Here is a 23923-nt window from a genome sequence, read left to right as displayed (position 1 = left end):
CCATTACATATATTATTAGGGTGTTATTAACATTCTGTTATTTATTTCAAATCATTGCAAACCATGGTTATTAGATGAAAAAAACACACAGTCATTTTAATATGCTGAAAACCAACCTTTGGAGGCAGAGTAGCCTGGTAATTAAAGATGAAGACCAGCAATCACAAGGAAGCCACTGCCAATGACTCACTACACCTATTTTCCAGACAAGGTACTAGCAGTACTTTATTGTAAATAAAAAGTAAGATCAAATTTGGACTCACCCATATCATTTAGGGTTCTGCATGCCACTGAATTCTTTCAGAATATCAGACTTCACATCTGTTAAGTGATGTTTATTGCAGTATAATTCACAATTACTCCCTGCATGTTACTGAAAAAAAAAAGAATCTGATGTTTTTTTTTAAGTTAAAGGGCTCTTGCTTCAAGTTAAGTGATATGTTATAAATCTTATTGGTCCCAAACTTTACTCCAAATTGACATTTCTGTGAAAGGAAAATAAATGCTATTACAAAACTAGAAACAAGCAACACAGGTAAATTTAACGGCCCAGCAAAAATCCAAGCCTTTCCTCCAACAATTTTCTAAATTGTTTAATTAAGCCAATTAACCACCACCATGTCCTAGATTAATTTATTTTATATCAAAATAGGATGGCCTTCCAAGACCTTAATTAGGGCATCCGTGAATTATGGGCTCAAAAGCACCTAATTTGTTTGATTCTAGTTTTGTAACATTTTTATTTTACTTTTAAAAAAATGCAAATTTCACTTTGGCTTAAAGGCACTTTATCTCAACGAGGGCTTTCTTGGCTGATCCTCAACTTTTATTTACATGACAAGGAAAGGCAGTTACTTGTATCAGCAGAGGATATGGCATGCAACACTTTTACAAGTGATACACTATTGAGAGGGAGCATGACATTATTCCGCTTGCAAGGCTGACTTTAACTGCCGACAGCGCGGGTCTGCAACCGCACTCTTGCCCATCTGTTTTTGTCACATCAACACTTTCCAAAGATAACAGCTCTTCAGAGTCCAGGCTGGCATATCTGTGCCTGCAAGGCAACTGCTAAAATTAAACCTGGAACAGATGAGCACCAGATCTTTCTACTTCAGCCAATGGAAAAAAAAGGGGGATTAGGAGTGTGGTGTGGGTAGTTTGTGCCATTATGCATTAGAGTTTCTCAGACACTCAAAGTAAAATCTAGGGATTTAGAGGGGAATGCAGGCCCATATTCTACTGGCTTAACAGCATGCATTGGTAATCCTACATACCGCAATACCTGCAAGGAGTGTGAAAAAGTTCAAGAAGCTCTTAAGTTCCGAAAAAGCTGCAAAGATTTGGATTTACGTTATAAAACGCTGAAACAGAGTCCTAACCGTGTAATATAGCACTTCATGCTATAATCCTCAATCATGACATTTTTAATGGCTAACTAATTGCTCCCCACAACCCTTTCTTATTTCGTACTCCTTTAGCGATATCAGACGTTTTTTAAAAACAAATTTAATAAGTGGAAGAAAGATCATCTTAATCAAATAAAGGGTATTATTTAAAATGGCAACACCATTGAAGCAAGAGGCGTACTGGTCAATTAAAAAAGAACAGAATCAGTCAACATTATTGCAATAAACAGCATTACCAAGGTGAGGTTTCGGACATGACTTACTACAGCTCCATTACAAGTTAAACAGGCCAGGGTCTAACAAAAAAACTGAATGGAAATGTATAGTAACATCCTTTTGAAAATGAAATAAAACAAAGCAGACGGTAAACAATGGTAGTCTGTAAGGGTAGGCTGTGATCTCCTCTGGGTTCAGAAAGGACACAGCTCTTTTCAAATACACTCTAAAGAGCACTGAGTAAAGGCCAGAGTTCAGTGCCCTGCTACAGAGTGCTAAACCCACAAAGGCAGTGGTGAACAAATGGAAAGGTGTTCTTTAAGGGTAGTTAATTGAGATTTACAATATAGCCTTACTGTACAATACTAATCGTGTTTACTTTTACACCAAAATGTGATTCAAAAAGTTTACCATGGTAAAATAAAGTAATTTTGCAATTTATCATGTTTTCCCCATACTCATGGAAAAAATAAAACACATAATTGTACATGTTGCTTGTTTTCTGTACCCTGAAATGCACATACCATAAATTGCATTCATTGTATTGTACTGTAAGAACGACTGAGGATTGTATCCATTTGTAAGCTAATTTTAGGTATGCAAAACGTTTATTAATAAATTCATGTTTGAATGTACAGACCCATTATTTGACTCCAAATCCTATTTTTCAAACACTTTAATATAACGCAGTGCTGGAAAATATCCGCAGCTCTACCTTTTGTGCTAATGGCCCATCAGTCAGCCAAGTTATCTGTTATCTGTATGTGCAAACTGTGGGGAGGCTTTACTTAATGCACTCATCATCCCTGTTTGCTAGATATGAATGATACATGCTAGATAGTCTCTTGGTTTACTATAGACTGTCAGATGGTAATTTATCATCTATATGAGCTGTTTAGACAAGAGGAAAGTAACTTCCTCTAAAATGTACTTAGCTTGGTGATGTAACAGAGCTTGTGCACCTCAGAGTTAAATAAAACAGGACCTTTCTCATTTGTATACAGAGATGGGCTGATGTAGATAGAGGGTGTATTATTTGTTCGACTTATTTGAAACACAGTTTGAAGCAAATTATCAGTGATTATTAACTGACTGCAGACCCTCAGGTGGTCACTTAGCAACTATATGCCAACATTTGTCAATAATGAATTTGTTTTGCTGCATTTATTTATTTGGTTTGCACTACTCTGTATTTCTATTGGGGGGGGGGGGGGGGGGGGGGGGGGGGGGGGGATAAGTATGTTCTAAGAATATATTGGGTACAATAATTAAATAGTAGTAAATGTGGTATTCATGAAACTGTACCCTAGACAGTTGTTAAGGATTTAAATTATGATGTTGAGCTGTACACAAAGTAAGGCATGCCACAAAACTCCTTGAATCAAAGTATTATCTATTTTCTAAAGGAGTTGTCTTGAGATCCAGTAGCTTCATCAATCACTGTCAGAGACTGCCGAGTCCCTCACACTGGTCACTATGAAAGCAGCCCAGTCAGCAAGGAGCTTGTCTCTGTGTAACTCCACTGAGGTCACGTTTGATGTGACTCCTACCTCCACTCACTCTAAGGCACAAAGCTAGGGTGCTTTTTCCCACAGCCCACAGAGACTTCAATGGCAGGGCCTTTAACACCCACTCGAGAACTGAGAGCCCTGGTTTAACATGTAAAAGACAACAAAAGAATAGAGCAAACACAGAGTATAATGACACAAGGCTCGATTGGCAAATTAAATCCTGGGCTCTTTATACTGGCAAACAACATTGGCATACTTGTGTAACAATCTCTACAAAGCAACCTGTAGAAGTAGTTTCTGAATACTATAATTGTCAATAATAACAGTTGTAAGGCCTCATTTTAGATTTTCTGGCAACATACTGTATAATAATGCATTTTAAGATGTACAGCTATGGCCAACAGTTTTGCAACACCCCTGTAGAATTAACAAATTTTGCTTCATAAAGTCAAAACCTGCTGAATAATGCTACAGTTACATATTGAATTACACACTGCTTTGTAGTTTTCCACACTGTGGCAAAGCGTAAGCCTTGCACAATGGAATATGTAGTTTATTGTATGTTTTTGTGTTAATTGTTAATATTGATTTAATTGTTTAGCTGCTGCAAGGCCTGCCGTTTTCACGGCACCTTTTGAGTTATAGTTTGGGGTATTGTGTTTTATTTTGCACTTTTTGTACGGTTTTCTGTATCTGTCCTCTGTGCGTTACCATCGCTGGTAACGTCACATGACCGCCTTTATTTTACTTTCACTTTCTTTTTGTTGTTAATAAATCCTGCGCGCCTGTGCCGGCGTTTCAACACCAACCTCAGTCTCTCTGTATGCTTGAACAGCGGCTACCCACGCGTGTGACCCGAGGAAGACCCTGTCACACACACATTTAACTAAATAACGGCAAGCAATTGAAAAATGTGACATTTAAAAATCTGACACCGAAATACGTACCACTATAATGGCTTCCGGTAGACTTTTGCAATATTATCTTGTAGTTTCTTTAATTACAGTACATGATGTTAAATAAAATATCTAAATTATGTTTATATACACTGCTGTGCAAAATTCTTAGACATGTTGCATTTTTCTACTCTGATGCATTATGAGCATCAACAATTTACTCAAAGCCTTCACTAGTGTTTTCTACTGTTATAACAACCTTGACTTGCATAAAGAAGGAAAAAATATTTTGAGTGAAAGTGGAGATATCGGATCGGATCGGGCCGGGCTCAGGTCGGGTTTGGATTTGTCTGGTCAGGTCAGGTTCATATCAGGTTTTAAAGTTAGGCCCGAGCAGACCTCTAGTACAGAACAGTTATATTTATGTCAGAATTAGATGTACTAGGAAAACTGTTGAAAAGTTATATACACTATATTTAACTATTATTAACATGGGAGAGTTGGACAAAAAAATACCAAGTTAGCAGCAGTAGAGCATTATGCATGCTATAGCCTTAAAGCTGTTGTTCTGTTGGTACAAAATTACATTACAGCATGCAGACTTGGACCATTCTAGGATACAAGTAAAGGGATTTGTTTCCTCGGAACAGGCAACTACCCCCATGTTCAGCTGATATTTATTTAGTTTTACTCCATTTCATGCATCCATGCCTTCTGGTTTGTCACTGAACTCTACGTTATGGAGGCTACTGTCTACAACAAAGCATGAAATCAGAAGGACATCTGTAATAATATATTCCTCCACTGGGAAATGTTTAACTGTCAGACTCTTTTAAGGGGGATCTCCTCTTGCCTGCAGATAAGATACTCTGACAAATGCATGAAGATAGGTGTTCTCTTAGCTAAAGGCTATTGTACTAATATTACGGCATCCAGTAGACTTTTCCAGTAGATATCAATTTGCAGTTTATGTGATTGTATGATGTTAAATAAAACATCTACAGTATGTTTATATTATTATTATTATTATTATTATTATTATTATTATTATTATTATTATTATCTCAAAACTTTTGGCCATCGCTGTAGGGTGGCTGAGGCAGGAGCTGTTCATACAGTATCTACAGTCCATCCCCCAATGGAAGGCACTCCCTGCCCCATCACCTATTGCAAACCCCAGCCACGAGGCATGTCTGGAGCAACTCCACTGTCCTCAAACCCCGACCCTCTTGAGTTCTATTCCTGGATCAATTACATGTCCTGGTCCTGCTCCCTCCTCACTTCTCCTCTCAAGCTGTATGGTTCACACACATTATCTCACTGCATCTGTTGCTTTAGTTCAATGCAAATGAAGCCATATTAACATTTTTGCTATAATCTTTATAATGCAGTTCTATAACATAAGACGAGATACTTGTGACTTCACATTACATTTGCTGTGGGCCACAATTAGTCTTGTTCCTTGGCTGAAAAGGCTCTTAACTGGTAAGAAACATGGCTGTTGAGTGGAAAGAACAATAATGCCTGTTGACTGAACAGCATGATAATACCTGGCTTCATTCTAAGAACACTCAATCACCAGAACTACAAAAACATAACTATGTCTTAACGTATATTTTTTAGCATTCAAAATAACCTGGTGGTTTTACCTTTCAAACTAAATTGTTACCAACTATTAGTTCATGAGGAACTAATAGCAATATGTTTTTGTTATGATAGCTCCAAAATACCTGACATTCTGATGACAGACTCCAAAAAAGTGAGCAAAATAACTTATATTGTGTCCAGCAATATCAGAAGATTTTAGAATTACAAAATCCAACCACATGGCCAACATGTCAAGATCAGAGAAACCCTCGTTTATAATCAGTCATGTCGTTATTGCGATTATCCGTCCAAATCTATTACATTTGCCACTGTCAGAAATCAAGGGCCATTTGAGAAGATCACTAAGACTGCTGCCATGGAAACCACTATGGAAATAATCACAACAACAAGGTACATTAGCCTGTGGCAGGAAATGGCCTTGCGGGGACCCAGACCAGAAGAAAGCACAACCAAAACAGAAGGTATGGTGCAGTGGCGCATGCGCCGTTTTATTAATGAACCAAAAAAAAAGATATATATATATTTGAACAAAAATAAACACTTGCTCGCAGAGCAGAAATAAAACAATTAAACAAAATAAATCACGAACACAAAAATAAACGCTAAGGTCCAGCTGGGCAGTAGCCTTCACGGATCCTTATTCTTTTTAAATATGCCTCTCGCCTCTCGCCTCTCGCTTTCTCCACTTCTGAACACCCCCCCCCAACATGGAGAGCTGTAGGCTTTTTATACAGGTGACCATCTCCTGATTAGCAATAAATTAATCACTTAATTAATTTGGGAGATGGCCACCTTCTGCACGGGTTTTAATTATTAACGTGGATGGGAAGCCCATCCACGCTGCAAAACAAAACACACAGCGGTTCGCTGTCACAAATACATTTTTAAAACAATAACACAAAATTCACGGTTGCGCCATCATACAAAATAATAAACAAATACAAAATAACACAGGGGCGGAGGGGAAGACCCCGTTCTAAAATAAACACTGTGCAGGGCTGCTCGCCCTGTTACACAGCCTTTAAAAAAGCTTATTTGCTTATAAAAATGTTTTACCTTTACAGAACTATAACGTAACACAAAATGAGCAAATAGCTAATTTGACACCATCAAAGATCTATTCACATTTAAATTTGCTCAGGTAGAAAAAAAAAAAAGAAAGCCGTCCCCAGTTCAAATTTCCCATATAGAGCTGAGGTCCAGTTAAAACTTAATGACATTGTGAATTCACTGTTCATTACCTCATTTAATTTTAATAGGGAGCTTCATATTTCTTCATACTATAGCTCTTTAACCAAGTTTCTATGAATGATTGATTAAAAGCTCTATATAACTGTACAAACAATGACACTAATGACACTATATGTTAATGCCTAGCAGTACACTCTACTAGCTAAATAAACCATAATGAGACACAAATATATCTTGAGACAAAACAATTCATTTTTGTTATCTGTTTTTTTCTTACTTGTCTGCATTTGATGCATCCAGATTGGCAGCCCACAATGAAGGCCTTTGACATCTATTCAACTGTTGTAAATTTTGACAGTTTCACAAAGAGGAGTACAAAGCAGCTTTTGATGTTTCTTTGCTGTAAACGGCTCTCATTACTATGCAGGGTGAGGGAAGAAGTGGTTTGTTTGTTACAGCATGTTCTAATGGAGAAACGGTTAAAGAGGACCACATACGAGCAGACAGTTTTGCTTCTATATCAACTGAGGATCAGACAGTAAGTTGTGGAGATAAGCTAGTCCTCTGTTAAGTTTTCCTTGTAACAGGTGATAACAAGGCATTACTCTGTTGTCTATCAAGGCAATCTAAAAGCACTGACATTCAGCACTTATAAAGTCCTATACTGCACGCAACCAGAGGGGGGTAATTTACTATATGATAATAAAAGCAGTTTGAGTTAGCTTTAAAAGTTGTTAATCCCCTGTCACGGTACACAACTGAAAATCGAGAGAGCATGTCGGATTCAAGACAAATTTTGTTTAGCCACCTGACTGAAACAAGCTCCACATTTCTCTGGACAAATGTAGGCGTCACATCTGAGACAAAAAAAATAAAAAATAAAGACAGAACCGAGACTGCAATGCCTAAAGCTTGCACTTGCTTTGTTAGCCTTCATACACGTAAACTGTACTTTTTGTTTTCCAAACTCTAAACCAGGGTTTGGCAATCTAAGGCTCTCTTGGCATCATTTAGGACCCCACAGTTGTGGGTGGTCTCCAAGTGTTTTCGGAAGAGGTTGGCAACCTTTAAAACACCAAGAGCCTTTAGGCCACATATATACTGTGGGGGGTCTTTGCCTCTTACTCTGAAGCAATGACTGCTATTATGATATACTCTTTTAATAGCTACTTGCAGTCCGAGTTGGATTTTTTTAGAATATGAATCAATCACAAGCTACCAAGAGATGCCCTGTGGTTCAGCTGAAATCCTATAAGCTCTCTTTAGAATTTAGTCCTAACTTAACAACTGTTTCTTGAATACTTTTGTAAATAGTCAGAACTTGTTGCTTTGAGTTTTCTTATTATAGACTTCAATTAGAATTAGATCTTATGTTAACGGTAATGTTTTACCACAAGATGAAAGGACTCTCCTGTTGTCATGAAGTTAATTCCAATAGTGGTCCTATTGATGTCAGTTCTAAAATTAAACCTATTAAAATGTGTCAATTATCCTTATCTTGGATGTGTACTGTACAGCAAGTGAGTTCTGCAGTATCCTTTTTTTTTTTGCCAATATGTTGGTTCTCAAAAATGATGTAATGACACTTAAACACCTGTGCACAACTTCAAAAGAATATCTGATAAAGGTGCTGAGAGTAAATGACAGATTACTCACACTACAATGTGCCCACCACTTTCATATAGAGCTGCGTTGAATTCTGTACAGTATTAGCTTCAAAGGCGTTAACCAATCAGCCTCATGTAGCTAGCTACTTGTCCAAGCTTTGCAATTAATACACTGTTTGGTTTATCTGCTGAACTGATGTTTTCTAATTACATTATCTTTAGCTGACACCCTTCATACCAAAAGATAAATACATGAGTTGGTTAGACAAAAAATTTAAATAACCTCCTTGATCCTGCCGATAGGGTGTTGTGCTCTCATGGGAAGGCTCAATTCAAACAAACAAGAACTTAAATTGTTCTGGAGAAGAAATTAAATTTTTCTGCAAAACTTAAGAAGTTAAGTTCCTGCAAGAAGATGAAATTGTTTCCAGAGTGGTATGCAACCACTCCTCAATGCTGAAGTGTGTGCTTTGATATATTATAATGTTTGGCCATACCTCAGCACGATCCATGAATACAAACAGCTTTAATTTTAGACAAACATCTAACACAACTTCATCAAATGCAACCAATGCAATGTCATCCAGTGCTGTCAATGCAGACTGAAAATGCATTGTTTACTTTTAAAATGTTTCAGAATGAGCATCTGTCAGTGTCATCCTGTGATACACCAAACACTTAAATGAGAGGAAAAAACGTGTAAAGCTGTACAGCACAAATACAGCATTCCCAAATTAAACCTTCAGGCATTCTCTGACCATCCTTCACTCTCCTGCATGCAGTGGAAACTACTGAGGAACTTCAAGAACATGTTTCAATCTACTAAATATCTGTTTGCTGTAATCTCTAGGCTACACTATGCAAGATGAAATACATAGCCTACATGAATATTTAAGTTTCTATGTTAATTTTTAAAGACAATGATAATGATTTACTATAAAAATACAAAAAACGTTCCGAATTGACAGACCACACAAATATGTAACCTTAACTAGCCTGTTGTCAGCACATTGATGGATGTTGTCGAAAATGCCCAATAGCTTTTATAATCACAAGATTTTCATATTTAGGGCATAAAATAATGTAATTGCTGTGTATAGAAACCTCTTGCAAAAACACTTAAAATACAAGATTGGTTGATCTTAGTGGTAACATGCTAGATTACTTCACTCACGTGCAGTTAAGGGTGCTAGTTTGACAATTTTTGTGCCATGGTCACAAAAGATGACCAGCGATATTAAAGGAGACAAGGAGTACCATTGTTCTATGCTGTTTGACGATTATAGCCCTAAAGGTTGGCTTAAGTAATTTAAGTGTCTATCTGTGGCTCACTGTCAACTCCCAAAGACATGGAATTCTTTCCATTGGTTTGAAGATAATTTGTCTTTCTCTGGCTATAATTATCATATTTGGGAATTGCTTAGAACCTCCTGCCAATGCTTTACCTCCAGTCCACATCAGAAAACAGACTTAGTCTGTTCTAAGATATCTGTATGTTGCTGTCTAAGTTTTATCCACACATTTTTATTGTGTTGCTTGTATTGTATTTGTCCCTCTGTCTCAATGGGTAAATCTCCTGCTTAAATTAACAAATAAAAAACTGTCCTATGTATATCACATTGTTGCATTGGTGGTCTGAGTGAGTCTGAGGGCAAAGGGTAGATTTGTGTGACTGAATCTGCTGGCCAGTGTCTGAAAACTACTTGAATGTTTTAACACAAGTAAATGTAGTTAACATAGGTACTCGATGTACAACACTAAATCAGGAAAAGCAGCTGATATTAGGCTGTGGTCTCCACATCTGTATAACTTGTCAAAGCTTTGCCTTACACTTCCAGCCAATTCAGTGGATGCAAAATGAGCAGGTCTCGGTGTATGGGCAAGTCTTCACACCAATAGAGACAGAGAACTGCAACTGCTGGGGGATGCTGCATGCTTGCCTTTAACAAATGACAGCACTCCATTTTAGTAAGGAAGCAAGTACCACTATTTGTAGGATTTTACAGTGCTATGAAATATTATCTTAGGTTTATTTAATGTTTAAACCGTGAAATCCTAATTTTATTCCATAACCTACCCAGGAAAAATATGTAAATTATCTGTGGTAGACCCTAGTCTACCTTATCTGGCACCTTTTATGCACCTCACATTGAAAAGGTCATCCAATAAAAGTTATATGGTGGAATCTACCTCATCATAGGGATGTTTTTTGTTTTTTTTCATACAGAAGAAAAAATGCTTAATCAGTTAAGAGGAAAACAGCAAGCTCATTAGGCTCAGCTAAACTCAGTATCACTGTTTGCAGTGTCAGGTTACCTCAGAAATATGTCAGGGGCTTTCAATTGAGCTGGAGAATGTGAATGTGTACAATAGATCTAAAATGTAAGTGGTGATGAACATGTAGACAGAGGTTTTTTTTTTTTTTTTTTTTTTTTTTTTTTTCGAATTACAATGGGAACCAGATGGTTGCTGATTAATGGCATATGGGTTACAACAGGCCTGTGCTGGTACTGTGCGAGAGGTGCTGTTGGTGTTAAGCCCCTGCCAGTCACAAAGCACCTGAATGGAGCTCACTGGTAGTGTTGTAACTTAAAAACGAGATCAGTAGATATTCAGAAAAAAATAATACCCAGCATTAACACTGAACTACAGTACTGGATTTGTTGTTTCACCCTCTTCACAAGTCTTCAGCTTTGTTAAATCAATACTATATCTGGAGGCACCCCATCACATGAACATCTGTGGGCCTTCCTAAGGAGAACGTCTTTTTGAAACTCACGGTAAGGTTTTTCAGGTATTAGGTTCACAAGTTTTCACTTTGCTCTTCTGGTCTTGAAAATAATATAAACCCCTGGTGGATGAATGTGCAATGCATAGACCCAGACAAGAGGATCTTAAACAGTACAAAATAAATAAATAAATAATACCACATGGCAGAGGCACGCATTGTATTTTTAAATTTATTTACCAAGAAATGTATACATATAAACCAATGTTATGGATCAGTGAACGATATAAAAATTAGTTATGGTATCCCGTCACAAGATTGCTGTTACCTGATTCTTAACAGGGCCATTAAACATGGTGGCTCATTGGTTCACCTCCTGTAATGAACAAGAAGATTTAACTTCACGGTCACCCTCAAGGTTTCAGCTCATTGCCTTTTATGAAACGAATGTTGGTGTTCTATGTCCCCTGCCTTGCTGATCTGCAACACAAATGATCAGTTTACCATAATAGACCTTTATGCCGGAAAGGCACTAGATATAATATGGAAAAAGCAAGGAAACCCTGCAAAATAACAGTGCAACTGTAACGTGGTAAATGGTAGTTTGTGACTTAAAAATGAGATGGACACCTATTCTTCTGTCTTGTGCAAAAACACCCAGTCTACCCAGTAAGATTAGGGTTTCAATTCAACAGCAATTTGGAGGTAATGAACTGTAGTATAATTCACAGCTACTGTATATTTGTTTATATTTGGTGTAACAGTTTGTAAGCTATGTTCAGAGGTAACAGAGCAGTTTATTAAAGCTACAATTCTGACAAAGGTTGTAAGTGTTGTTTTTACCATTTCACTTTTAATTTATCATCTTCAGATTTACACTCAAGGTGTTTGTATTTTTCCTGAGGTCACGCTCCCTCATTATGTTATGAGACCTACATCCAGGTGATCTGGGGACCAAAAAAAAAAAAAGTAAATCTGATTTAGGGTAATTTACATTGATTTTACACATAACATTGCCTGGCGGAGGTGTTCCTTATCTCTTGACGGATGTCAAGGTATTCATTAATGTCTGTATTACCTCCAGCATTCCTTACTGCAACTATCTGTTTGCAGGCCTCCCTTCTTGGTTCTGGGTCTGTGTGTGACCAAAATACTGCAAATACATTTATTCCAGTGAGACTTTGCTAAACATCAAGGCAGTGGAACATACTACCAGTTGACATCAAGAATGGCAAATAAGAACACAGAGTAAGGGCTATTCTAATAATCTGCATTTCTGGCAAATGACTTTTTAATATTCAGTTTTGTGCATTCCTTGGGAACGTTTAGAACGAAAGGTGAAATATGAATGGACGCTGTCTTGATACTTATAGGAAAACAACAGGCTATATGTTGTATTTGTAAAACTATATGATTAAATCTAGAAAGTACTGCCTTACTGTATGTTAATATTGTCATTGCAAGGTTCACTTTTTCATCAGAAATTGTTAAATTGTTAAATATAGACAGATATGAATGGTCTGTTCACCTCATATTACAGTTTTTCTCTGATATCACTTGCTACTCGCAGACAAGACTGCCATAGAGTTGTTTAAAACTACTGTGCATGGTTTAGACAGGCAAGACAAATGTCACTTGAAAGCCCAAAGTGACAACTTGAGCACTGTACTTATAACGATGAAAGCACTAAAGCTTAACATAGCAGTATTAAAAATATCATGTGGGGTGGTTCAAGAAGTTTCAAGACAGTGCATCATGTTTAAAGTTCAGATGAAGTCTGTAAACCACTTGATCCAAGGTCTCCACATTTATGATATCCATCCAAACCCCACAATCAATCATGGCCTTGCATTCAATGACAGGACAGATATTATACTAAAGAAATACATCCGTTAAACATTATATGATATGACTGCATGTGCCTGTGTTGATAAAAAAAAAAAAAAAGGTCAGGTTTTAACATGCATAAGTTAGAAGAGAGCTTTTTCTTTAAAAAATAAAATGTTTTGGAATAAGAAGAGGATCCTGTTCGGAAGTAGAATCTGACACTGAGACAGGGTTTTCTTTTACAACCTATTTATGTCTTCATAAGAAAACAGAGAAGACCTCACCAAAATAGTCTTACCCATATTTGGCACATAGCAAAGACTGGTGTGTCTCCAATGTCTTGGATTTGGCTTTTTATGTATTTGTATGCATGTCCTTCATTCTGATATATTTTGGGGGACTTACAGCAGTTTGATCAGTTTTTAAAGCACAGTAATGTTGTGTCATTGTTATACTTTAGAGTAATATAATATGTATTGTCATGTACCTAAAGCAGTTTGCAGGCTACAAACATTTTACAAAAAGGTGTTAGATATGAAGAAAGCTCTGAGTACTGCTTAAATTAACCTTAAATAAGTAACTGCTTAAGAGTCACATGTTCTACAATTTTCAGCCAAGATAAATAAGACTTTTTCACGGCACCTTATATGGAGTGTCAGTAATGCATTATGACTAGCTATTGAAAAACTCCTTTTCCATCAACAAACCTTTCCAATAAAAACAATTGCACGGATCACATTTTCCGCATAGGTAAATGTAAAAAGCCGGCTCTTTTGCATGGAGCATATATCGGGTTCATGTCTTTTTGTGTGATTACGTCACCTACCAGCCCTGCCAACCTCAATTCCGCCCCAGACTTGCTCACCAGGCTACAGTCTGATAAGTGCGTGCCGGGGTACCTGCGTCCACTTCTGACACCAATGTAGCGAAATAGGCATGCAGGCAGGCGCATCACACAAGGCGAGGCAATCTACACACAGATGGAGGGCAGGTGTGAACCTGGGACCTCTCTTACTAAAAAATAGCACAGATACCGCTGTACAAAAGAGCTGGCTCCTTATATTTTGGGATTAAAGAAAGCAAAATAGTCTGGGAATTACACGTCATTGTAATTAATGTGTCAACATAAGTTTTAAAAGTTTACAAAGCTCGAAAATGTTTTCTGAATATACCATTTCAAGGTTGTTTTTAAAAAATCTATTTTACCTGCTTGTTACCTTTTTTTGTAGCCAACACAGACAATTTTAAACGACTCTTGTTTCATTTTTAAAGATTGTTTAAATAGCGACTTGAGTTCCAATGTACTCTCGTACATCCTCAGAGTCCATTGACTGAGCGAGTGCTTTGCTGACTTTTGATTAATATTAAAAAATAAATCAGGGAGATCAAGTTGAACAAACACATATTTCTTTGATTTGCAGAGTTAAACATAAATGTTCCATTAACAATGACTTTCTCTGCTTTTACTGTCTCGCAGGACTCTGATTTGGGACAGGACCCCGTCCTCCTCCTACGGAGCGCATTTATTTGGTTCTTAATGTTTCACTGAAGTTAATGTTCTGGCTGATTCAGCACCAAAACGCCCTTCATAATTCCCCACCACTTCTTCTGCTAATACATGTAGCTACTGGTCTGTAAACTTTAGATTCCTCACTCTGTCCTCCTTGGTCGCTGTCATTGTGACAAACTCAGAATCATACTTACCTTTTTCTTTTGAGCGCTCTTATACAATACAGTGTGTGTAAACCTCACGCATAATTCCGCATGTTGAATTCTGCGTACTGAATTCTGCATTTTGTGACAACTTGCAAATGAATTATTTAGCACACTTTATTTGTGCACATAAAGAACTTAGTGAATAGAGCTACCGCTGGTTCATTTTTGCACACGTTGTGGCTTCCCCCTGCCACGCGGTAACTCTGGTTATTTACCGCCATTTAGTGAATCCCTGTATTTATGTAACTAGAGTTGGAGACAAGAACACCACTCTCCAAATAATCCTGCCTAAAAATCTCAGTTCAGTTTTCTACTCTGTTTATATTTTCTCATTACGCAGTGAAAGCATTGTATAAATCAGATATTGCCCATAATTTCATGATCACAAAGATATAATTATCTTACTAAGAAAAGTCTGAGAGTCTTTTGTTATTGTGTCTGATATTAGGGATCTTTTCCCTGCTCAAGAAGCTCCATGACATTAGGCATCCTCTGGTGGAATTGTTAAATTATGTTCCTTACAACCAGCTTTTTTGCTGTACAAAGGGACATACTGTTAGGCATTAGAATTTAAGTTACAATAGAGCTGACTTTAAGGCGGTAAGTCTCTCATTCTAAATAAAGTAGTGCTGGGACGAACACTAGATTTTCATACGGATATTCGCTCATAATTTAAATATTTGTTTGGATATTTGTTTGTTTTTAAAAAGTAATAAAAGCCATTATATTGTTCAGAACGCAGGCAGAGACAGCACAGCAGCAGGGGCAGGGGGCATGGCCCCTGTGCCTTTATTTTACAGCAACACCTTACAATATGTAATGTTAAAGTAGAAGAATATACCAGGAGTAAAGAATACATTGTGTAGGTCTTAATTTACCCGAGTGAATTAACTACAAAACAAAGGATGCCAAATAGCAGTTCAAGCTAAATATTTTTTTTTTGTTTAATCCCAGGATAAATAGCCACATTTTATTTCTTTTTAACTTTTTTTTTTCATTCCTTGCCATTGCCATTTCTTCACAGTAAACAGTGACCATAGACCTGGGAAAAGATGGCCTGTGAGATGGGGCCTGTGGGAGACTGGAAGAGGCCTGGGAGAGAGAGAGAGTGAGAGTGGGGTGGAGTGAGTGAAGGAAGCAGTTAGGGTTTTATGACGTGCTTGCCTTTTTTTTCTGTCTCATGAGATTCTGACTCGCTCTAAACAGCACAGCGCTTTTTTGACCCAGATGGCTTTCCATAGAGATCACTATGCATGCATGCATAATCTGTTATTTATATATATAAATCTCATATATCACTCAGAGCTTTTTTTCATTTGCGATTTTTTAAACTGTCATGCAATTATTATTGTCATTTCTAGCGAATACGAACATCTGGTTTTTGTATCTGAATACATGTCAAAAAATATTAGTCTGAATATTCGGATATTTGTCCCAGCACTAAAATTAAGTAACCCCAACCTTCTAACAGCAGCACTGATGTAAATGAACTGATCCACCAGCCTTGGGAACATTGCTTTGTCAGGTACCAAACTTGCGTGGAAGAAACTATTTTGAGTTTGTGCTGCGGTTTGAGGCACCCAGGACCCCAGATTGGAATTCACTGTCTGAAGCCACCGAGCTGCTTGGAAATACATTTTGTTGGGCTTTCAAATGCAGACATCTTATCTGCCCATGATTGTGCCATGAACAATTACTCCTATTCCAAAGAGACTGATCACCTACTGAAGCACAAACAAGGGAACCGAATTTGTTTCTACAGAGCACAATGGCTGAGGTGAACTCAATCCTGTCTTACATTTAAGGTCTAGAAAGTGTAGCTGGAGGAATTGGCTTTTACAGACACAAAAGTTGCATCTGAAATAACAAGAAGCCAGACAGATTAGGTTGTTAAAGATTTTCAGGAACAACGGCAGTATAGTTTGTTTAAACTACACATTACTTAACATTTATTATTGGTCTTGAAAATGATGGATTTTTTGTTCTGTTTCATTTAAATTGTTGTAAACACAATGTTCTTTTTTGGTAAGAATGCTTTTCTTCTTTTCAATGTGTTTTTGCTGGAATACACTGACTTTCTGAGTTTAAATAAGGAATCCTTTTATTAATTAATTAATTTATTTATTTGGCAGTCGCCTTTGTCTGAGGCGGCTTACAGGTGTTACAGGGCAGTACAGGGTTACAATGCAAGCTTAATATTTAAACACAGTATAGAATAGTAAGTGCAATAGTACTACTAAAACAGACTATGAACTAGGATGCAACAAGTTAGGATTACAATAAGTTATATCTACAATGGCCTATTAGTAATGCAGTACTGACTGCAAAGATTAGCTGAGGATCCAGAAACGGGATGCTTAAGTCAGGCAACCAGTGCATAGGAGGGGTAAATCAATAGATCTACAAGTGGGTCTTGAGGAGGTGGTGGAAGGCAGTGAGAGACGGAGCAGTACTGCGGTTCTCCGGTAGCTGGTTCCACCACAGAGGGGCTAATGAAGAGAAGGAGCGGGCATGGGAGGATGGAGTGAAGAGAAGGCATGACCAGTCAGCCAATTAAGAAGGAGCAGAGGAGGCAAGAGGGGGTGTAGGGAGGCATGAGGGATTGGAGGTCGATGGGGGTAGGGATAGGCATAAACATAATAAGCATCTTCTTTCTTAAATATTATTGTAAAGATAATTTAACCCAGTACTGCTTCATTTTTCTGAAACAAAACATTTTTCCAGGTAGTAAAGAACATATGTAGCTGGCAAACACAATACACTCCAAAGTACTATAGCAGAGGTTTTCAACTTTTTTTTTTTTTTTTTTTAAACTGTATCCCATGTGTCTGGAGGTTTCAGTTCAAGTATCCCTTTACAATTTTCACTCTACTGAATGGTACCACAGTTCCAATAAAACTGAAAGCAGAATATATAATTTGTGTCACAACAGTTTGGGACTGACAAACTGCTGGTTAAGGATAGAATACCAAATGGTAATCAAATGACAGTATTTGTGAATCTCGTCGGAAACACACCTATTCGGCAAAGTTATTAATAAATAATCCAAAATAGTCTGCACTGTAAATGTTACCATTTACTTCCCATCTCAGAGTGTGCCATTTAAAATGTATACAACATCAAAAATATTAACCTCGAGATAAAGTTATAATAACAAACTATGATAAACTATATTAAAGACAACATAAAAATGATCCAAAGGGACTCAGTATAACTATCTGTCTCTGTACTTTGTGTTTTTGTCCTTCGTTTTCTTTTTACTAGTAAGACATTTATCCATTATTGTGCTGGATATTCTCTATTAAACACTGAAAACAAATTCAACAGGGCGCTATTGCTTTTACTAAAATGCAGACATTCCTAATATCACGCATGTGTATATGTGGATGATAATTTTGAAACTATAGTAAGGCTGTAACATTTGAGCTGTGAAACAAAAGTGAAATATTTATGTATGTGGTTTAGAGATAATACAAAACATTGTTAAAAAATCAATCCAATACCATTATTATCTTTTACTGCGTACCCCCTATGATCCTTAGAAATAGCCCCAGTTGAAAACCTCTGTACTAAAGTAAGCACTGTCACTATTTCAATTAGCTTGCAGGTGGCCATCTGGTCTGATTACTTGTGGCACTTTTAGAAAAGACTGTCTGTCTCCGTGCACCAACTGTGGGCACCATCCTTGAGATCTCCTTGTCTGAGCCAATCAGACAGCTTACACATTGCAGACAACGTCCCTGAAATGGAGAATGCTAACTGAGCGCTACAGGAGTTAAAGTGGTCTGCTGTGGGGCAAAGGAAAGAAAGAAAGAAAGAAAGAAAGAAAGAAAGAAAGAAAGAAAGAAAGAAAGAAAGAAAGAAAGAAAAATGCAGACAATAGCAATACTGAGCTCTGAAGCATACCATCAAGTTATTTTTTATCATTATAATGCTGTATATTTCAGATCTGTAAAACATTATTACAATGTGTACCGTCTCATCCAAAATGTGTTGGCTTGAGAAATGGAAAGGAATGGAGGAAGTGCTCCAAAACAAAAGACAAGCAACATTGTGAACTTGGTAACCCAATCCTCCAAAAGTTCTACCTGTAAGTTAAATAAATACACATGCTTAACCCTCATTAGCAGGCTCTTTTGAACAATTACCATACCTTGGCTGACTATATTAACACCTTACTTTAAAAAACCTGATCCTACATTTTCTTGACTTGACCACTTGACTGACACAATAAATGCCTGATTTCACAAGAATAAAGGATTAGCTAGAAAGTACAGTTTTACAGAAATGTTCATATTTTTAGTCAACATTTCAAATAAACATTCATAACCACAATGACATAAAATAGGTTAGGTCTGCTAACTCATTTTAAGGTACTTGCACTACCTTAAAAATAGGTAGCAACATTATTGCCAAGATTATAAAGACACAGTTTTCTGAGTTAAATGTCTGTAAACATTGCTTACCATCACAGGCCATTTAGACTCAATAAAAACAGAAAAAATAGTATCAGAGAAAGCAGACAGGTAGATAGATAGATAGATAGATAGATAGATAGATAGATAGATAGATAGATAGATAGATAGATAGATAGATAGATAGATAGATAGATAGATAGATATAGAATCATCATCATCATCATCATCATTATCATCATCTGATTAGTGGATTCTCTAAATATAAGCCGAATCTTGGCATGAGAATCTAATTGTCAGTCAGTGAACAAGGACAATCAACAATCAACAATCCACAGACAAAACAACAACAATGTTCATGTGCACTCCAAGTAGACTACAGGACGTTAAATTACATTGGGCTTAGAAGAAATACAAGACCTATTGCGGGCAGATGGGATGGATTACAACAGACATTAACCTCTAACACATAATCCCAAAGCCAACACAGGCTGTGGCGACTGAAACTTCTTGCCCCTGAAAAGCTTTGAAGTCAAGAACCTCTGACATGAATACTGACTTCCGCAGTAAAAAAAAAAAAAACCCTAGAGGACACAAGCACATTATTCAGTTTCAAATTGCTGTTTGCTGCAGGCTGACGTAACAGAGGAGAATAGGGGCTATCAGAATATGCTTCTTGCTTTATAAAGGACTGACTCTTTTTTTTTTTTAAATGTTCTTATGTCCTTAATTATAAAATGTCTATAATCTACAAAGCCTCCCACTATAGGCAGTAAGCATTTGTCACAGCGGCTTTAGAAGTGTGCAGTTTTCTGAAACAAAGATTCCTGATGCAGGCTGATACACCAGAAATATTGTAAATGGATAAGAGCAGAAAGGCTACAGGTTGTTCTGGGTTTTTTAAAAAAAAATTCGGAATTAGTTTACTATTAGTTTAGAAAAGTTTTAAACAAGTACAAACCTTATTGATCAACTGACTTCAGAGGTAGGCATTGGTGTGTATCGTCTCCAGATCTCTAACTGATGACTTATGAGGAAATTGTATGAAATGTCAGGATCTCAATGGCCTGGCCAGGAGAAAATCTCCCTCTCTCACAGTTGCTGACATAAATCACTTTAATACAGAAATAACAATGGTGGAATGATCGAACATGTGCGAATACCTATTTTATTCCAAATAAACCAGATTCTGCCCTGACTTTTTTTTTTTAATACCCTGTACCATTAAAGCAAATAGGTATGCATTTAATTTTTGTAAGTACATTTTAAATCATTCTGTAAATGTAACAAATACAGATTTTCTTTCCCATATAGGAGCAGTATAATAGACATGAATAATAAAAGTGTTTACAGAAGGCATATGTGCTTAAAAAATGAACCAATATTCTAGTGGAATCTGAACATGAATGATGTAGCATAAGGAAGAAGATTCCACCTCCAAGTCCTCAAAATTCTAATCAGTTTTACAAAGCCACTTCAGTGCACACTGTTAAATGTGCTCTGAACAGGGCCATACCTCCTTATTGTCTTCCTTTTCCATTATGTTGAAATGGTGCCTACTAAACTGACACCAACTTATACATATTCTGGTCCACTGTAGTGTGCACATGAGTCTGAAAACCAAACTCTTTAATTAAAAATCAGATTTGTTTGCACATTTTGTGGAGCTGCTAACACTCTCCACATGTGTTTGTTTCAAGTGAATTTTTCTATTACAGGTTACTACTACCAACATGCAATCTGAAATATTCATTCAGTGAACCAAAGAAAAACCTTTTCACTGAAACCATTTCAGGGTATGTCAATTCTATGTGCAAGAACCCGCAAATTAATTATGTGCATGAAAATGCACAACTCTGTGTGTAATGCAATACCCTTTTTTGCACATCTCCAGCCCATCTTAATACAAATACAAAAGTTGCATTTGTTTTGTACTACAAACAATACTCTTCATGTGAAGTGAATACTTGGCATCTAATAATGCTATTCATAATTCATTAGTTTCAGTCTGTGCTGTAATGTTGTTTTCTAAACAGCTCTATCAGAACCACAGTTGCTCCCAACTAATACATACATTACAGGTTTCTGTGGAAGTGCAATGGTGAGACAGGGTGACTGAATTCTGGTAATCCCTGTGCTATGTTCAGAGATCATGAATTGACATCCCTCCCTGAACATCCTCGAAACTAAACCGCATTCGCTAGCTACTGAAGACAACTAAAAATGATAAAAATAAGAATGAACTCCAGCGAGCCATGTCCACAAATATTTAAATAAAGCTTAACACAATACAATACACCCTCTTGCTCCATTATCCCACATATAGAGTAAGGTACTCTATGCACCCTGCTTTGGCTAACCAGGTTAGGAAAACACAACTCACAACTTATCTTCAGCTGCATAAGGAGGCAACTGTTTCAATCCAAATCCCAGGAAGGATAAGAGATGCTAAAAAGATGTAACATCAGACCAGAAAACAAAACCAGAGGGGAAACTAATCTAAACAGCCTATCATCATTTAGACTTCCAAAAACTGACTTTAATACTGGGTCTGTCTGACTGGCTCACTTGCAGCACAAGCCATAACACATTCCAAAATATCCCAGCTGGAACTCTCCCTAAGCATCTCTGACACTCGCTACTATTATCACAGAAAACATCATTCTAACCTTCTGCCTTAAAGGTGAAAGTGTTGTTAAAAAAAAAAACATGCCTTTGACCCTTCTCATTTTAAAGCGTCACTCAACAAAAGAAAAAGTAGTGATCCTTTCTGTTAACTTATAGATATAATTTTCTTGTCATTGCTAACATCCTGATAGCTTTTTATACTTCAAGGTCTGTTTTACAGGTCTTTTCAAAATGGCCGCTCTAGTGCCCACATTGTCAAACAGGTAACACAGCAATAACGATCCATGATGTGGTACGAACAGAAAAGCCAGAGCACTTGTGTTGTTTTAGTTTTTATCATTCTCTTCCAGCAGTGATTTAGAGCACTGGTTCCCAACCCCGGTCCTGGGGACACACTGTCTTCTGGTTTTCATTCCAACTAAGCTCTTAACTGCTTAACTAGACCCTTAATTAAAATGATAATTTGCTTAATTAGACCCTTTTAATTGTTTTAGTTATAAAATATTATAGCTAACTTGAAATCTGCAACTGCTGTAAACAATTAAAGCAATTGAGAGCTCATTTGGAATGAAAACCAGCAGACAAAGTTGGTCCCCTGGACCAGGGTTGAGAACGACTGATTTATAGGATAGATCTCAAACCCCAGTGCACTAGAGCGGACATTTTGAAAAGTGCTTTGAAACAGATTATAAAAGTTATAAAGTGTAAAAGGTTGTCAGGATGTTAAGGATGAAAGGAAAAATTACAGGTACATTATTTAAACAGTTGTAGCAACACATGGAAACATATAGCACTATATACCTTTTGGAAAAACGCTACTCTTTAAAACTTTTAATAAATGGCTGCCTTAACTTACCGATGCAGGCGTGGACCCTTACAGAGAGCTGGGTCCTCAGAACTATACTGTGCTTCTTACCCCTCCTGGTTGAGAAAATAAAAACAAAACAAAACACTTTGTCAGATTTATATGTCTTGTCTCAGATGCATTTCTCCTTCATTTTAAAGACACTCTATTCACCGTTTTAGATTTTGCAACATGCTCTATTACATACTTGCCAACATTTGGAAACTGTTCAGTGGGATGCTTGTCCCCTGGGGGGGGGGGGGGGGGGGGGGTGTTACACGCATCATACACATGGGAGGGGTCATACACAAAAAACACTATCATATAATAATAATAAAATTGACTGTATTCACCATATTAGTTCCCCCTGGAGAAAGTGATCAATGAAATTAACTTCCTGAGATCACAGGTGAATTCTAATGACAGCAGTATCTGGCTGAGCCTAAGGGCTTATTTTGACAGGGGCTTGTTCATGCTAGAGCTTTGTCTCTTGATAATGGAAAGCTTCCGTTTTTAACACAGCCAGTCCCTCATGATTCAGAGGCAGCACTCCGTCATTAAAATATTCTGACAAAGAAAATGTCAAATATGTATGTACCCTCAGCTTACTCTTTCAATTAAAGTATACAATTGCAGGATGAGGTTTTCCATTTTATGTATACAATTTGAAATGCCTGAGCATTTCTATGCTAAACTGATTTGGCATTAATGCCAGGGCTGATCCAATGCGTTAGAGCAGTGGTTATCAACCCCCATCCTCAGGGACCCATGTCTTCTGGTTTTCATTCCAACTGAGCTCTTAATTACTTAACTAAGCCCTTAAATGAACCAATATTTATGCTTATTTAGACCTTTTTAATTGTTCTCAGCTCCTAAAAAGTTGCAGATTTCAAGTTATTTATAAGATTGTATAGTTAAGTTGAAATCTCCAACTTAAAAAGGCCTAATTAAGCTAATTATTAGTTCAATTAAGGGTTTAGTTTAGAAAACCAGAACACACAATTGGTTACTTTCATTTCACTTATGAATATATCGGAATTATTATTTTATTTATTATTTGTTAACTTGCTTTTTCTCATTTGTCGCATAACAAGTGACACATCGTTTTAATTTGTGCTGTGGGAGTAATTGTTCTTATCAGCCAAAGTCCCATTACCAACATGGGAGGCTTGTTGCTAGAGATTAACATCACTGCCTTGTGCCTTTTGCTACACTGCTACCTGTACAACTGAACACCTCATCGGTGCCCTGAACATGGACATGTTTCTTATTAGCAAAAGAAAAGCCAAAAGTGAAAATGAAACACATCAGCCATCTGTAAAAAGGA

The 23923-nt window shown here is 37.1% G+C and overlaps 1 protein-coding gene across 15 annotated transcripts in view; it reads right to left on the bottom strand.

Annotated features, from left to right (window-relative positions):
* Nucleotides 1–23923, bottom strand: part of fhod3a (formin homology 2 domain containing 3a) — a 247016-nt gene that overhangs the window by 188470 nt on the left and 34623 nt on the right. For all 15 annotated transcript variants that reach the window (XM_041244725.1, XM_041244726.1, XM_041244727.1 and 12 more), the window contains exon 3: nt 22609–22673. In XM_041244725.1, coding sequence (XP_041100659.1) covers nt 22609–22673 — 65 coding nt within the window. The remainder of the gene's footprint in view (nt 1–22608; nt 22674–23923) is intronic.

This window comes from Polyodon spathula, chromosome 3 (genome assembly GCF_017654505.1).
Source record: "Polyodon spathula isolate WHYD16114869_AA chromosome 3, ASM1765450v1, whole genome shotgun sequence".
Classification (NCBI taxonomy): domain Eukaryota; kingdom Metazoa; phylum Chordata; class Actinopteri; order Acipenseriformes; family Polyodontidae; genus Polyodon; species Polyodon spathula.
This window is presented reverse-complemented; position numbering and strand designations above follow the sequence as displayed.